The sequence below is a fragment of the Chroicocephalus ridibundus genome, chromosome 9 (genome assembly GCF_963924245.1).
Source record: "Chroicocephalus ridibundus chromosome 9, bChrRid1.1, whole genome shotgun sequence".
NCBI lineage: Eukaryota > Metazoa > Chordata > Aves > Charadriiformes > Laridae > Chroicocephalus > Chroicocephalus ridibundus.
This window is the reverse complement of record NC_086292.1, coordinates 14,984,162-15,001,819: the sequence shown is the minus strand read 5'-3', so window position 1 is coordinate 15,001,819 and position 17,658 is coordinate 14,984,162. Positions and strand designations below refer to the sequence as shown.

The following is a 17,658-nucleotide window of genomic DNA, read 5'->3' as shown; positions in this document are numbered from 1 at the left end:
CAAACCTGATCTCCAAGGAGCAGGGAAAAAAACCCTAAAAATGAAGAGAAGGAAAGAAAACAAAAGACCACAGGAGTGCTGCGGGTGCTGCTGCTAAGCTCGGGATGGTTACCTGCTAGGAAAAAGCCTTTCAAATGGTACCCTGCTTCAGCAGCCCGGGAGTTTGCTACATGGATGATGCTACATGGACTGGTCCTGATGCGTGGGGTTTTTCCTGCTGTTGGGGTGGGAGTGGGGCGAGGAACATTATTCAGATGTAAGCATGGATACTGTGCATAAGGACAAAACTATTTATAAAATGTATATGATATTTATTTTATATATTTATTTATTTCAAAATAATTTTATTTTTAATGAGAGATGCTATGACCGGATTTTCACCAGGAAGAATAAGGTCCTACTGAAACAGGAAAAAAAAAAATGAGTTTTAAGAGCTTATCGGCAATAAAATTGTCTTTATATTGTAGCTTTCTTGCTAGCCCTTTTTTTTGGCACTCTTTAACAATTAACCCAGTGTTTCCCCATCAATATTAATACTAAGACCACCTCTAAAAAGGCTTCGTATGGTAAAGATAAATTACCTAAACGCCAAACTCTTCTACAAAGATGACATCAAATCGTACCTGGAATGGACCTGGGAAGCAGGACCCTCCTGAAATGACTGTCTGGGAGTCGAATGAACCGTAATTTCCAAGAACTGCAAATCCAGCCCTCTCCTTTACTGTGATATGGGCAAAATGGGTCCTCGCGCCTGGCCAAGCACCAGGCACGGCTCAGCTCTCGTGGCCATCGGATGGGATTGTCCCAGAACGTGCATCACCATCGCTGCGCAGGGAGGAACCTCATGGGCAGGTTGGTGTGCTCGGTCTGTCCACCACCTCTGTGGTCCCTGGAGAGCCAGGGAAGCGCCGGCACAGCTCTCAGTGTGAGCCATTGGCAGCCGAGACGCTTCGGCATGTGACAAAGCCACTGTGGATTAATGGTCCTGGCGAAAATCAGGCAGAGAAACATTTGGAGCATCTGCTGTTTGGATGGACCCATCGTTCCTGCAATAAAACTGCCCCATCTCACATAAGACTTACCTGAAGCAGCATGGAAAATCAGTGGAGAAAAAGTAGAAAGCAACAAAAGCAATTTTAAAAACCCCTCATTTTTAAGTAATTAACGTGGATGAAGATCGCCCCCACAAGCACATGGTAGGAGCAGGAGCATGGTGGTGTACAGGCACTTCACAGCATGGATGAGAACCCAGTATGAAATGTGGTCCTCCATACCGTGCAAAAATAGGTACAAATACAGCTGTAGTGGCTTCGAGTCGGGGTTTTCCGTATCAGAACTGCATTTTTCACAGTGTTGTTTCTCAGCCTCCCCCTTGCCAAGCAGTCCAGGTCGAATCTCAGCTCCTTCAGCTTCAGTCCGTGAATTCCCAGAACGATTTCACTGACATAGGGACAATCTGCACCAGCTGCTTCCCCAGCTGCACCGCTAAGGGAGCCGCAGCCCAGGTGCCCAGCCCGGCTCCTGTCCGTCTCTCGCCCTCTGTCACCTCCCATGTCCCCTCGCTGTCCCAGCTGCACCAGCAGCCACCAGAGGAGGGGCTGCAGATCACACCGAGGAGATTACAGCAGCTTTTCCTTGAATGATCCAGACATGAAGGAATTTAATCCCATGTTTGAAATAAAAAGTGGTTATTTACCTTCTTCCTCTGAGTCACTGCTGAAACATCTCATCTCATCCAGCCATGCCGGGAGCACGATCCCTCACAAGAAGTGTCCTGAAGTGTACTTTTGACCTTCCCCTGCGCGAAGGGAAATCCCTCAGCCCTCGAGCTTCGCTGTGCTCCCCGGGGTGATCCTGCCTCCCTCTAGCCAGTGCTTTCCATCAAAGATAAATCGAGTGGTTAAGATTCTGCTCCTCCTCTTCAAAATGAAGGTCAAAGCCTGATCTCAGCAACACCAAGCACATTTTTCACCAACTCGAAAGGGCGCTGATTTGGCCCGTGAGGGCAACGGGATGGACTCATTCGTCCAACACCCAAATTGAAGAGCTGCCTCAGCAGGGGCTCCTGCTGCGAAGGGACGTGCAGGTGTGAGGGATGGTGTAAAACACCTTTTCAGGATCTGGGTTCAAAAATACCTATACTTGCAAACGACAAAATCCACAAAGAATTTACTGGAAAGGTTGGTGGTGTCTCCCATGTGGGATGTTCTCTGAAGGGGAGAATTCAGCATTGCTAAATCCCACCCGAATGGTGGCTTTCAGCAGGAATTTACTGGGTTTGGTTCTGGTGCAACAAAAATACTTAAAGGTGCGAGTAATCTGACTGGCCTGGGAGCTTAATCGCAGCGGAGTTCACCGCCGCAGGCTTTGCTCACGGGGAGCAGAGAGGGATGCACAGGGGCTGTTTTCATGGGGATGCTCTCCCCTCTTGGGCCCGTCCCCAGGCGGAGTGGGGCTGTCCCCTCCTCCAGCAGCCAACGGGAGATGCCAACAGCTCCTTCGTCCCCGAGGCCTGGACAGGGCTGGCGGATGGGCCCCACAGCCGGGGCAGCGGACGGGGCCTTGGCCTGGCGCGACTGCTCCAGCCGCGGTGCACGGGCCCCAGGGGCTCCCCTGCTCCTGCTAGGACAGGTTTAGAGGAAAACACATTTGCAATGCTTCACCTTAGAGACTCTCTCCTAAATTAGCAAAAGGAAACATCAACGTACGTTTGGGATCTCAGTTCCTTTCCATGTGCTTCAAAGTTACAGCGGCCAGCTGTAACCTCTCCCAGAGGGGAGGCAAAGGCCACCGTCCCACAGAAACCCAGCTGCGCCCTTCACCCCGCAGTGCTGTTCTACACACAAAAAGCCGGGGGTCTGCAAACACCACAGTAAACAGGACAAAAGGCATCGCTTTCAACCCTTCTCCTTCCACCCGAGGGGTGGGCATGTTGTAAGGGAAACGTTATCCCAGCTGTGCAAAGCAGGAGGGAGGAGGTCGGCGGCAAAGAGATGGGCGATTTCTCAAGTCTTGTTATGGAGGGGGGCAGAAATGGAGGGAAACCCTCTGCCTAAGGCCACCATGGTGCTGAGCATGTCACAGTGCAGACCCAGCAAAAGCCTCCGTCTCCCCAGCTTTGGCCCGTGATCCGAGGCACAGGGACGGTCTTGGAGGGGGCCGAGGAGACAGACCAATAAGCAGCAACGCACGTGTGGCCTCAGGGACGTCCCCACGGAACTCTCCTGGGTGGGACAGACGGTTCAGGGCTCCTTTCCCCGCCAGGGGAAGGAGCGGGGGCCCCAGAGACTTACCTTCCCAGGAGAACATGACGGAGAGCCCAAAAGAGCAGAGGGAGTCCAGGAACTCAGCACTGAGAGGCGGGAAAGGTGTCCTTCTGGTTCAGTGCTGCCTCTGAGATGTGTTGCAACTGCCAGCCCATGGCTGAGATGTTCCCAAAAAGGCACCCGGGGATGGAGCATTCCTGAAGGAGAAGGGCTGAAATTCAGTGTCTTGAGATGTCTTGAGACAAAAGACATCTGCACCCCTTGGAACAGCACTGGTGGTAGAGGATGACCCCGGGGTACCTCATTGAGAGGACCATGTCCTCTCCTGCAACCCAACGGTTGGCGTCAACTCGTACTTGGGGGTTTGGCTGAAACACCATCTATCCTGGCAGGGGGAGCGGTCTGCAGGGCAAAGTCCAGCTTCAGCTCAATCCAGAAAGTTTTCCAACAACAAAGGCGCTGCAAGGAAATAGAGAGGTTACTGAGCGCTCACCCTAAGCCACAGGACACACAATACACCAAAGGTGATATTTGGGTTACCTGATATCTTGGTATCATTTATTAACCAGCAGATGCGGGTAAATTATTTCTCTGCTCTTTGGAGAATAGAACAGCGCCAAAGACTTGCTGGAAAAATCACTTGGGTGGGAAACAACATAGTGGGGACCTGTGCTGAAAGTAATTAGTGGGCGAACATGCCGGGTAGGCACGATGTGCTGCTTCTCCAGGCTGTAGGGCTCCCGGGGCAGCCACAGAGACACGGTCAGAAACACGGGCAGAGCTCAGCACCCGGGACGGGGCTGGGACGCAGGACGCAGCGCTGCAGGAAAAGCACTTTCTGCGGCTGCAGTTCTACAAATGCAGACCCCGATCCTGCTTTGAAGGTAAAGACAAAACACACCTGCAGTCAGGAGGAGAGAACAAACAGCGGAACCCAGCACCAGAGCCTGCCATCCACGCACCGACAGCAGCCAAAAATGCAGTGTAAAGTGGAAGCGTAGAGAGGAACTGAAACCAAGAGGACCAAGTCATGCAATAGGGAGCAGAAGACTCAACTATTTTTTTCCAAAGCAAGTAACTGTTTCAGAGGTGTTAGATTCTCATCATGGAAAATAACAGAAGACATAGTCTTGTGCTTGCACTGACTGGGTTGGAGTAAGAGCCCTGCAAAACCAACTCCACCAAGGAGTCTCGGGCTCTTCCCAGAAAGTATTTAGCACCAAGATGTCCGTGATGGAGCGTGGCAGATCACCCACCACGTCTCTGCCTACGCTGCTGCTAACAGGCATCAGCGGGAATCCACAGAAATGAGAAATGGGCTTCGTGCAATTCCATTATAAAAGTAGCTGTTGTCACTGGATTACGCTTTGATTAATGCCCCAGCTATCACTTACCGGTTCATGTTCAGTGTCTCAAATAGTTCTCATGCACACCAGTCATTAAACACAAAGCCAAGGTGGCGTTTGAGATCAGACCTCGGAAGCAGCCGAGCACAGCCGTGAGGGGTGACCCCCTCTCCCTGGGATCACCTTCCCCCAGAGCCCCCTGCCCTTCTCCAGGGCAGTGTCCCTGGCCCCTTCCCAACACCCTCCCTCAGTCACCACTTCCCTCCAAGCCCCCTCCTCACCGGGCACAGCAGGTTCAGCAGCTGTGACCAGCTGAAAAATGTGTTTCTGACACGCAGTGGTTGCAGGCACAGAGGGGACCCAGAGTCCCGCACACAGTCACAGAATGGTTTGGGTTGGAAGGGACCTTAAAGCCCATCCAGCTCCAACCCCCAGCCATGGGCAGGGGCACCTCCCACTAGACCAGGTTGCTCCAAGCCCCATCCAGCCTGGCCTTGAACCACTCATCCCGCAGGCACATGGCAGACCTGGAGCTTCTCCAGACCTTTGCCTGCAGAGTGTCCCCATTTGTGGGTGCCTCTGAGACCCAAACCACCTCCAAAGCCAGAGCTTGCTGCTCTCAACCCCGCACAGCAGCGCAGCTCTCCCAGAGATGTGGTCGGGGGAGCCCTGCCGGTGCCCCACGCCAGGGACATCTCCAGGGTACACTCCACAGGGCAGAGGGTGCAGGTGGGGTTACTGCAACACCCCAGCAGCTCTGGGGAGGGACCTTCAGACGCTGTGTGCTTGTATGGCTGACGCTGCAACACCAACATTTTTCCAAACACCTCCAGCTGGGGACGTGTAGAACATTTATCTTTCTGTAGAGGTTGAAAATTTATCCAAAACATTTTTTGCTTGAACTGATGAATTTACCCTGCCTGGCGTGGTTCTGCTTTTAAGGTAAAGACAAAAATCCCACAGGGTAAAAGCATTTAGCAGCCGACACATCCAAAACCCGCTGTTGCACGTCAGAGCACCTCAGAGGCCTCTTCTACAGGGACTCATCCCAGGACAGCCAGGCAGCCCATATCCAGCCTCCGCTGCGTGCACGAGCCTCCCGCTGCCCTCTATCAAAGTTTTTAACCGAGTTAAAAGTTACAGGGATATTTAAAAACACGTTGCCCACACTGGCCCTTACAGCGCAATTTGGTCATTTCCACACCAGACACGATTTCTGCGGCACCTGCCATTTCTCAGCGAGCGGCGAGCGCAGCTGCACCCCCCCAAGCAGACCCGACCCGTCCCATCCCGGGCAGTAACGTGCTGCAGCGCTGGCCAGGAGCCACAGAAAAGCTTCAAGTATAGGGAATGAGCATAGGGGCAGATTTAAAACACAACTGTCACACATTTTTTGTGTATAGGGAAGGGTTTTTTACCCAACAGGTGGGATTTAATAACTAAGAAAGAAGTACAATTATGAGGTTAAAATAAGCAAGTAGGTTAATTCTAACTCAACCACATAGAACTTCCCCTCACTCTTAACAATTTATCATCGCTGGGCGGTAACTCATTCTTCATTTTTAACAGACAGGTTGGCTGCAGAAGCTACTATTAATTCATATAATCTGAAAACCTGGACCACAACTGTGTTCCCTACCCGAAATGAACGGCTACATCCAGTGACGGGTCCCTCGCTGTAGAAGAAACTCCAAGAGCTCGAACTCGCAGTGCGGTTCTCAAAGACCTGTTCTCAGCCTGTATCCCTGCGGCGTTAACGCCATACTGCAAATGTAGCACAAGGCACATTGATGTATTTTGGTCACTTTATTAAATGAGATATTAAATAGTTTAAGTTTCAACTACTAAACAGCACTTTGAATGGTGAAAACACAGATAGTATATCATCATACTTGAATGCTTCTTCTTTTTAAAAACACATTTCCAGTCCTTATATATATTACAAAACAGCCTTATAGGAAGAGGTGACACCTTTTCTATAGTACTTAAGATATTTAATACAGAACTGAAAAGCCATCTAATAGAAACAAAGGCAAGTCTTCACAGCTGTATGATTTCAGCAGCCAAAGCTGGTTGATGGACTGAAACATTACTATACAACTGGGACAAAACATATACAATATCACAATACTAAGCAAAAACGCTTTACATCCAAAGGAATAAACAGGTTACAAAATGTGGAGAATTTAGCAGGCAAAACTGTATTACAAGCAACATTTTTAATTGTCATCTTAAGCCATTTCACCTAGTTAAAACATCTAAAACAAATATAAAAATGAGCCTTTTATTATCTTATTGATGTATGTTCTGTCTTTAAATATTTGTTAAAGCTTGATGTTATACTCAAAGCACATTGTTATGCAGCTAAAATGTCAAGTGAGAAACATGTATGCAAAGTGGTCCAAGTTTTATTTCAATGCTTATCTCTGCTTTCTTCTTATGCGTTAGTCTCCTGTTATCCGCAGTTTTGTCCAGAATGAAAAAAAATGTGCCTTTAAATGTTGCCTAAAACTTCCACATTTAAGTCTTTTGAGTTACTGTAAAACTCCGCTGAACATTCCCAGGTTTGGTAGAAACTTATTTCTCTTATTCACGACACGTAGGAATATCGGTGTGAGTTGCCCAGAGTACATTTGCCTTCAAACGTTTGTCTCAAAGTCTCACATCTTGTTTCTTCTAGTGTGAATGCGTCTCTTTTTGCTCCCCTCCCCCCAGATTAAATTTAATTGTAGGGCTGGCAAAGCACTAGAACATACTGAGGTTCTTTTGCAGTATCTTGTAATAAAAGAGTCCAAGACAGCAACTTGTTAGCTGTTTTTGCAACAGATCAAACAAACTTTGTTCAGATCGCAAACCAAGTTTCAATCGCAAAATGAAGTATCGCGTAAGATTTGCATATTTAGATGCAAAAACCACTTGTCCATTCAGGGCAAGAACTCAAACTCCTGCAAGAAACCTTCCAGAAACCAAAACGCTTTCAGTTCATGTCAGCAAGTCAGAAGAGTCCAGCAACATCTGGAGCAAACGCCTCCATCCGCTCCTTTCTCCAGAGTTCTCTGAAGTCGATACACCGTTGCATCAAATGTTCCTGTCACTTACTTTTACCCCCAAATTATAAACTTTTTTTTTTTGGGGGGGTAGGGGGAAGAATCAACCAAGCTACATTCAAATAAAAGTCTTATTTGTATCTAATTAGACCTTCACAAGCACAAAAAGTGTGGGTAAAGAGAGTGCTAATGATATATAATAAACCAGAAATTTATCTCTGGTCTACATAAAAAAAAACCCAAAACAAAACAATCTCTTTGAGTACTAAATCATGTTTTCACACAAAAGAAAGGGAACGGGGAGGAGTGCATAACCAAAACTTATATCTAATAGAGAAAAAGTTATTTCACTGTTCTGGCAGCTCTGGAAGTAGCTACAGCACTTTCTTTGTATCGATTTTGAATCAGCAATGGTTCTGCCATTTTAAAGTTGTTCATATAGCAGGGTTTCACCCTGGCCACCATCACTATTTTAACCCCCAAAATACCAGGAATTTAATTTTCTTGGCCTGTCTCCCATTGCCGGCAATGGGAAAAGACAGTAGCACCAGCATTAAGGAGTTAACAGAAATGTGCTTTGTATTGGACTCTGCAAAGAGTAAATTAGCATGTGAGGGATAAACATCTCCAACTCTAAGATCACCATTTGTTATTCCGTCACATAAAACTGAAAATAAAAAATGGCAGAAGACTAGGGAAGAACAACCATCTTCCCCAAGTCACTAGTTAAGGCTGTACACACAGTTTCTGTGTAACTGCATGACTCGAGTTTCAGAGCAGTACTCCTCAAGAATATTGCACTTGATTCTGGTTCAAAGAGTATTTTCAGTTCCTGTGTTCCATTCAGCATAGATGATATAGTATGAGTCCAGACCTCAGTCAGAAGGAAACTAGACTATTTCTGTTTTACTATTCCCACTAATATAAAGAAATGGGTAAGCAGAAAAGTATTCCATAATTTGAGGAATCAACTCTAATCAAGAACTCAGCTGTTTACAATTCACGTATGGTATATACTGAAACATACAGACCTGCAGTCCTTCCTAAGCTTCTCAAATCTGATGACGGCTTCGCAGCTACTAAAAGCAAGCATAGGAGTTTAGACAGGAAACCTGTGGAGATGCTATTGTTACGGGAGGACTTGTTTTCACTGAAAACAACTTGTTATCTCCTGTACTCAACATATGTAAGAAGATTCTAGGCAACATCACTGACAACAGGGAAAACATCATGTCCTATTTAAACAAAGCTGAAACACTAATATGGAACATGGCATTTAAGGGGACAAACCAAACTATTCATTAATTTTTTTTAATTTTTTTTTTTTTTTTACAGTTGAGTTCTGTTAAGCCATTGATTCCTAAAAAAATAAAAGTTCTTTCTCTGATTTTAACAATCCTTTAGGCTTTTAGTGCAAAATCACATTGATTTCCCTTGGGAAGGCCCTGGATTTTTGCCTCTCATTGGGGGTGGTGCTCGTTGTAACGGCGGTGGCTGCATACCACCAGACACTGACTGATACATTCCTCTCATATCTATCTGTTGGTAGTTGGAAGGATTCATGATTAAATTTGGAGGCTTTGGCATCATGAGATGACTCATTGCTGCTTGCTGGTACGACATCTGCTGCTGTTGCTGCTGATTGTACTGCTGCTGTAGTCTTCTGTTCATCAGTATCCTCTGAACACAACTGATTAACTGTGAAGGGAAAGCAGAGCTGTTACAGCCGCTCGACCCCTCTCAATGCTGCAAGTATCAAGTTCAGAGTTAAAATCAATTCGTTAGGGATAGCGTGGCCCAAGGAAAAAAAGCACCATTGTTATCACCATCACTAATGTGATGGTATTCACAAGCTGATTACTGTAGAAACCATTTAGTAACACCATTTAGGGCTAAGTTCTCTTAATGACTTGCCTATTGTATTGCAGGCAGCATTAGTGCGCGTTACCATAGCAACTTACCTAATACTGGGAAATTATTCCCAGGTATAAGTTACAACATTATTTGCCATTTATCGTCCCTTTGAAAGTCCTGCACGCAGACTGTCACTAAATGTTTGATTAAGAGAAAACTCTTCCCACTGACATCATCTGGGCAACCTTCAGATTTTGCAAAATAATTCTAAGCTAAAAAAACAGTACTTTCTAAGATCTGTGTTTTGTAAGTTGCTTTCTGAGCTCTGGGAATCAGCTTTCTCTTTAAGCCTCATGACCTTCAAGCAAACTCCTTCAACAGAAAAATTGGGCAAAAATTGTTTTTCTTTTAAACGAACTTCTCATGGAGTCTCCTTCGATGAAGCTGAGCAATGCAATCCGACACACTGCAGAAGTCACCATCTCCTGACATTACGTCACATACACCGTTACACGATGTCAGCAAATGCTGACCCACAGAAACACACATTCTGTAAGTGCATATTTATGTACCTAAACTTCTATTTTATGAACACACACATGCAAAGTCCATACTCAACATCCCAGTTCAAACACGGGCAGTTGATCAAATAAATATTAGATATTTTACCATCTGTTGTTTAGTAAGGACATCATTATAGATGGCTTCTCGGCGCTTGACATCAAGCTCCTGGCTCGCCTGCCTGCTTAGTGCCAGGGCCTGTACTTGGCTCTCCGTGAGTGTCACGTTTTCTTTCCACTGAAAAGGAGAAAAAACAAAACCTTCTTGGCACTAGTCATTTTAACAAAATCATAATGGTAACCAAGGTCTTGCATTACATTCAGAGTTGCATCAAGAGTTAAAACACAGCCCAATTTCCAGTAAATGCAAAAATTACACTTCACCAGAATCAGAAGTATGAGTTACTAGTTCTTCTGACTGCTAATTAAGGTAATACACCTTTAGATTACTAGGAGCAAGTTAGAAATGTGGCAGTCGAAGACAGATAGGTAAGGACAAGATACAGGAAATACATCTTATTTGTGTGTAATTATTATTCTTCTTTGTAGAAAATCAGCATTTTCAGAGCATGGCAAATAATTATGGATCTAAACTGCTAGTCTTCTAAGTATTTATGTCATCTAGATACCACTAAGGGTTACTGCAAGCTGCAGGGATAAAGGTCAATACAAACTGGAAGTGATATTCATTAATAATGCAATTAACTAGCTAAATGATCATATACAATAGTAATTTATTCGCCTGATAACATTTAACATTTTCCCATCTCCTGATCTAAACCTACAGTTACCCATTTCACTCACTATGGTTGAAATGATGTCTTCAAGGGGCTGAATTCTTGCTGCAGTTACACTGTTGGTTGCTTCCACAACTTTCTCTCTTCCTTGATTAATAAGGTCCTGAGAAAACACCAGGAAATTAACTATAGAGCACAGATACAATGAACACATATCTTTGCCAACCTTTTTATAAGTTTTCTTCATCTTTGCCTTATGTACCTAGACTTTAATTACTTTTTTCTCTCAATTTGTGCAAGTCAATGGGTCTAAGCTTCCACACAACTGAAATTCAGCAGAGAGCAACTGAACAGCATGTATAAAACTGCCAATTTGTACAGTATTTATAGAAAACTATTTTTGTACCCAAAGGTTTTCAGATCATCACAGGAGCACTACATTTCTACTCAGGCACATTTTCTGTGATACTGACTTTGATGGCGTTACAGTCTCAACTCATTCTACATGCTCAAGTTATTATCTGTTACGCTAAATTATCTATTTTAGCATTATAGTGGCATATATTGTGTATTACTCCTCAGGTATATTCAACACAGGACCCCCTGATTTGCACCCTTTGTCAGAGGTTCTTTAGCACAGACCCCTCACCAGACACGAGCAGGTATCGTTAAGACAATTGTGCTTCAACTCCTGTTGTTTACAGCCTGGCATCTTACTAGGAAGAAACGCCTTCAGCTGCTTCAGCTGAGATGGCAAACCAAGAGCTGGGATAGCTGCGGAACTGCACATGCGTTCCTCTCTCCCATTCCTTCTCAGGCGGAAGACAGATGGAGGTAGAAAGCCAGATGTGGCAATTAATGTCTGCCAAAAATGTAGTTAATCTTCCAGAATCCTGAGATACTACATGGGTATAGGTTTATATGCATACAAGTTAGACTTCAATACAGCTACACACGCACAAAAAATGATTAAAAATAGGATACGATTACATAAATAGCAAGATATTTAAGAATGACATTTACCATTATTTGTGGCAGAAAAATACACGCTTACAGCAACACAGAGATGTTACACTACTCGGATTGCTACTTACCTCCAGCTGTTGATTACTCATTGCTGACAGAGCGCCCAAATTGAAAGGAATATATGGTGTTTGAGAGTTGAAATTTGTGGGAAGCATATTGGTCCCAGTTGGCATGTTGAAACGCATAGTCAAGCCCTTAAAAAACACAAAATGCACTTAATTTGAATAACACTGACAATTCATGGTCTTCTATATTAACCCACGAACTAGCAGACACATCAGCCCTCAGAGAAGGTTACAAGCACCGTAGACTGCACATGAAGGCTGACCTAGCTCAGTAAACTGGAGATCCTTTCCAAACCTCCATTCAAAAGGACATTTCAATCACAGAGGAACCTAAGTTCTAGCCTTGAGTAATACAGGAATTTAGCTTAATTATAATATTTTTGGTATCCTAAGAAAAAAAAATGACCAAGGCTTATTAGTATATCTTAGAGTTGTTTAAGATGCTTTTTTTATACTGCAAACTCACTACTTAATGTTGAGTTTGACCTGCCTGTAATCAAATTTTGAAGAAGTGAAATGCACAATTTATTAGCAGGAATATAAAGCTCATCTCCCATTTGGGTTTCTCATTGGTCGATTTCAGTGCTTATTATACTATATCTTCCTATTTCTTCACCCTCACAAAACCTTCTCCCAATATTCTGTCCAGTCCTGGGCTCCCCGGTTCAAGAAGGACAGGGAACTGCTGGAGAGGGTGCAGCAAAGGGCTACCCAGATGATTAGGGGACTGGAACACCTCTCTTATGAAGAAAGGCTGAGGGATTTGGGTCTCTTCAGTCTGGAAAAAAGAAGACTGAGGGGGGACCTTATCAACACTTCTAAATACTTAAAGGGTGGGTGTCAGGAGGATGGGACCAGGCTCTTTTCAGTGGTACCCAGTGACAGGACAAGAGGTAATGGGCACAAACTTGAGCATAGGAAGTTCCACCTAAGCATGAGGAGGAACTTCTTTCCTGTGAGGGTGGCAGAGCACTGGAACAGGCTGCCCAGAGAGGTGGTGGAGTCTCCAAGTCCGGAGACATTCAAAGCCCGCCTGGACGCGTTCCTGTGCAACCTGCTCTAGGAGACCCTGCTCTGGCAGGGGTTTGGACTAGATGATCTCCAGAGGTCCCTTCCAACCCTATGATTCTGTGATTCTATTCCATTTCATTTGTCACTTGTTCACTCAGGATGGCCAGTGGCAATTCATACATCCACTTTTTGTACTTTCAGATTACTGATCAGATCTGAATACCAAACTTTGCCTTTCCAGGAATTTTCTGCTATTAAGACTCCGGTTGCACCAAGTTATCATATTGCTTTTACAGCAAAAAAAATCCCAAACCTGTAGCCAATTTACGATTTTCTTCATTCTACTACCTGCTTAAATATCAAATAAACAATACACAAGGAACAACAGACAAAAAAAGCAAGCTTTTAGGCCCTTTCTGGCAGATGCTTATATATTTGTGGGATCATGGCAAAAAATTCTGAAATCAATTGTATACCTTTAATGAAGCTAGATATTTCCCTCAAATGGTAAAAGAGAGGTACTACACAGGACACCAGTTGAGTTTTATTATGAAATAGAAAAATCTGTATGTGTGTAAAAGGAAAAAAACATCGGAAGAGCAAACGAGACACGGTATCTCAATTTTCCATATGTCAAAGTTTGCTTTACATATCCATTTCTTGGCCTATAAGAAAATTAACTTCCCCAAAACAAACTGAAAAGTTAAGTGGTACTTAAATCTGGAAAGGTTATTTTCATATATGTAAACCTGATACAGATAGCTTTACCTTCTTTTCTGCTTCATATTCTGCCCATGCTGCCTTCCTTTCTTCTTCAGTGAGTTCTTCTTCCTCCTTATGGTCCAGGAGTGAATCATGTTCGTGATATCCAACTATATACTCTTTATTAATTTGAAGCAATTCTGCTAGAATTGTATCCTGTTCAAATGAAGAGATGATAAAATGAGAAGTCACTCAGTAGCTCTACTCTATTTACTCTCTGTGCATGCCTGACTTTCACCCAATTTCACAAATAGCAGCTCAGAGCACTTCACAGCAAAACAAAATTTAAAAATAATTTAAAAGTACAATTTTCCTCAGAGGGAGGGTAATGGATTAACAATCTGTTACAGAGACGACAGTCCAATCACTTAATGAACCACAGGAATGCACTCAGATTCCACAACAATAAATGCAGTTTAAGAACCTAAAAAGAACGGAATGTGCCCAATGATTTTTCCTTTGCTTAGGCTGGATACCTGAGAGGACCCATCAATAATCTGTATCTGTAATATACAAAGAGCACCTCTACTGGATTTAAAACACTAAGTAGCACTTTGGTCCATCAACTGTCCATCCGCATCCAGCAGAAAAGGCTGCTTTCTTAAAACTGTTAAGATACATGTCGAGATAAATAGTTCCCCACCCATCTGCACTAAGAAAGGTCAAATCACTGCTCTGAACCAGATTTGATCAGCAGGTTGCAATTTAGACCTCTGTATGCCACCGTATCCCTAATGCTTAATTGCTTTTACGGTTAACCAAAATATTTAGTGTTCTTTAAAATGGCAAACTATTGTGAAAGTTTTGTTGACAGGCACACTAACATTTTATATGCATATATCTATATTTTCATTTTTTGTATATATATGTATATATAAAAGAAAGCTCCAATATACCTCAGTATTCAGTCTAAGATATCTAATACAAAAAATTATACATAAAACCTATTAATGTTTTTTGAAATGACAAGTTACCAACATGTTGAGTATTTCCTAGGTAAAGTAAAAACGAAGCAGCTGCTAACTAAAATATTAAGTTGCTGACATCCTTGTCCGGACTACAGATGCCACATTATGATAGATCATTTTCTCAATTAAAAAGTGATATAAAAGCAGATAGAGGAAATGAATGTAAAAAGTGGTATTTCAAGGCAGGTAGTAATGGTTTTGCAATCCTCATTCTCACTGAGTCAACATTCCAGTCTCCACAGTTTTTCTCTTTATGTTAAAATAAAAGTAATGCTGCAAAAGATGAAGAAAAACGCGCTCTATAAGACTCTTAAAAACTGCTCATGTGGCACTACAGGAGTCCCCTTTTGGAGATAATTATTGAACATGGTGGGTGTTTTTAAATGCACTTGTATCACGGATGAGCTTTCTGAATTAAGACAGCTCCAATATACTTTAGCATTGAGTCTAAGATTCATAATACAAAAAAAAAAAATTATCTCACTGAACTTTTGAACTACTCCTGAAATGAATTACAGGGAATATACTAAATATACTTTCTGCAGTAGAGTTCTATCAATACCTACAGACCCACTCCACATCATGCCCTTATTCTGCTCAGCTTTTGTGCAAATGGAAATATAAACCTGTCCTACCCTGACATTTTACTATCAACGACTGGAAAGAATGGCTTGCACCCACAAGCAAACAGATTTTTGCAACACTGGGATCTGCATGTGGAAGTCCCGACTGGTGGTTTTGTCACAACAGTTACCGAAGGTTGGTTGTTTCTGTGTGTGTTTAAAACTCAAATTATGTTAACCAATGACATAAGCTAGTCTTTGTTTCATCCTTCTACTATCTGGTCTCCCTACATTTGAATCAATGCTTTCTTTGCCAGTTCCTCAACAAAATATTCAACTTAATATCTGCATAACTAATGGGCACAAGGAACAAATAATGGTATTTTTGGGGTGGTGGGAGAGAAAGGGATGCAGTAATAGGATATGACGAAAACATCTAGAGGAAGTGGGTGAAGAAGTCGGGAAGATATTACAAAAGTAAGCTAACACGATTAAAGTGCTCTCAGCATACCGTAGCTGTACATCAGTGTAAGGAGGGTTCCTGGACATGCATATGCATTAATTTCCATGGTAACACTATTATTGAAAACAATACTGGAATATAATCCACACTCACTTAGCCAACACAGTCTTCAAAATGTGGTTTAAATTACAACCAACTGTGTGTTTGCTTTTCTTTGTTTAAACTTTATTTTGCATTAACGATAGAGCTCGAAAACTGGGATTTGGAACATGCTGCTGTTTAGTTTGTTTAATTGTACAATTGAAAAAATAATAAATTCACCTTAGACACAAAAAAAAATCATTAGAATAAGCATTCCTTTTTACTTGTTTAGCTTGTTGGTAGAACAGTGATTATCAGTTGGTTTATAAGCCTTAAGATGAAATCCTGGTAATGAATGAAAAAACGAAGAGATAATAAAAAAGTTTTGAATTTTAAAAAAAGGTTTTGTCTTTTTAAAATCCTGATGGAAAATAAATGCTATGGAGAGATAAATGTATTACAAAGGAAATCTTCCATGAAGGAATGTGAGTTATGTTGTAATTCATAAACAAGTTTTTCCTCAACCAGTTGAGCATTTAACACCAAGGTTAAAAATAAAAATAAATTTAAATAAGCAGCAAATTCTTCTGATTCTGAAATCAACAGCCTTCCAAAATTCACATAACTGTCCTTTAGTACAGAACTACAGTAAAACACATGCCCTGGCTATGTCCTGAGGTAGTATAAAATAATGATATGCTGTATCCAACCGAATCTGAACTATTATTTTAATCTGCTTTTCCAATCTGCATTATATGACCTCAACTAAGCCAAGTTTTCATTTCACATAAAACTGTGAGTGCGACCCTAATCCACTGAACACACTGATCTGGGGAAGAATAAGCAAGGAACAGAGGGGGCAACAGTGCCAGCTCCAAGGGACACGCGGCACTCCCCCATTTCGTCTTTGTCCAGCTCCCACCTCACACACATTGCTCTGAAATACGTACTGCACCGGCCAAGGTAAGGCACAACTATTGCACATATCACCGAGTCCGGCTATCAGTATTTGTCAAGAAAAAACTTCTTCCCGTTAGCTACCTATCAGCCAAGTCTGCCCCAGTATACAATCCTTCAGGAGCCAAGTGTTAAGAGTCTGAGAACCTACTTAAAAAGACCCCAAAACAACAGCCCAGTCACAAATCACATTGATTTAAAAACAGACTCCAGATCCACTGTTAAATTCATGGCAAAGTAAAACAGAACACCCAAAATGCAATCAATACATTAAACAGAATTTGCTCACTTTACACCAACTTGCCCTCTTAATTGCTACTCTACAGAAATAATAACAAAACCTGCTTATGCCTTTCATCTGTGTTAGATAATGAGTCACTACATTTGCATAAAGATCATCGCCTAGATACAGTAATTATTTCTAAACTTAAATACAGCAAACTTGACCAAGTGATTACTCCCTCTTAAGATACCTGTTACACCTTTTTTGAGCTATATTCCTAAAGCAGTCCTTTCCAGCTCTGCAGGGATAGCGGATGAATGAAATCAAGCACTGGAAGTTAAGACTAATTTAATAATTCATGTGAACAAGATTCATAACAAAAATATTCTGTTAAAACCAAGTGTTTACATTGTTCAAAACCCAGAAGCTGTTTCAGAGGGGTAAGGGCAGAGAACGGCATGATGAAGTTAGCACAAGATGCATTTTTCCCCCCAAGAACCACACGCTCTGGCTCCTCGGCAACCCAAAGGTCTTGTTCTGACCGCAAAGGGCAGAAAACTGCTGCAAAAATTAAAGTTTGACATGAAACTTTGATAAGTTTCCAGGAAAACTACATACTGCACATTTGCTGTGTGACTTTTTATATAAAATAGCAACACTCAACATCTTCTCGCCCCCAACAACACTTTCTAAGAAAACCGGTCTTTGACTGAAACTTGGATTATTGCA

At 42.9% G+C, this 17,658-nt stretch overlaps 1 protein-coding gene across 4 annotated transcripts in view; it reads right to left on the bottom strand.

Annotated features, from left to right (window-relative positions):
- Window positions 1–6,403: 6,403 nt before the first annotated feature.
- Window positions 6,404–17,658, bottom strand: part of ATRX (ATRX chromatin remodeler) — an 84,590-nt gene continuing 73,335 nt past the window's right edge. For all 4 annotated transcript variants that reach the window (XM_063345406.1, XM_063345405.1, XM_063345407.1 and 1 more), the window contains 5 exons: window positions 13,681–13,830; window positions 11,905–12,030; window positions 10,878–10,973; window positions 10,183–10,311; window positions 6,404–9,357 (listed from right to left, as the gene is read on the bottom strand). In XM_063345406.1, the coding sequence (XP_063201476.1) occupies window positions 9,079–9,357; window positions 10,183–10,311; window positions 10,878–10,973; window positions 11,905–12,030; window positions 13,681–13,830 (780 nt within the window). In that variant the 3' untranslated portion in view covers window positions 6,404–9,078. The remainder of the gene's footprint in view (window positions 9,358–10,182; window positions 10,312–10,877; window positions 10,974–11,904; window positions 12,031–13,680; window positions 13,831–17,658) is intronic.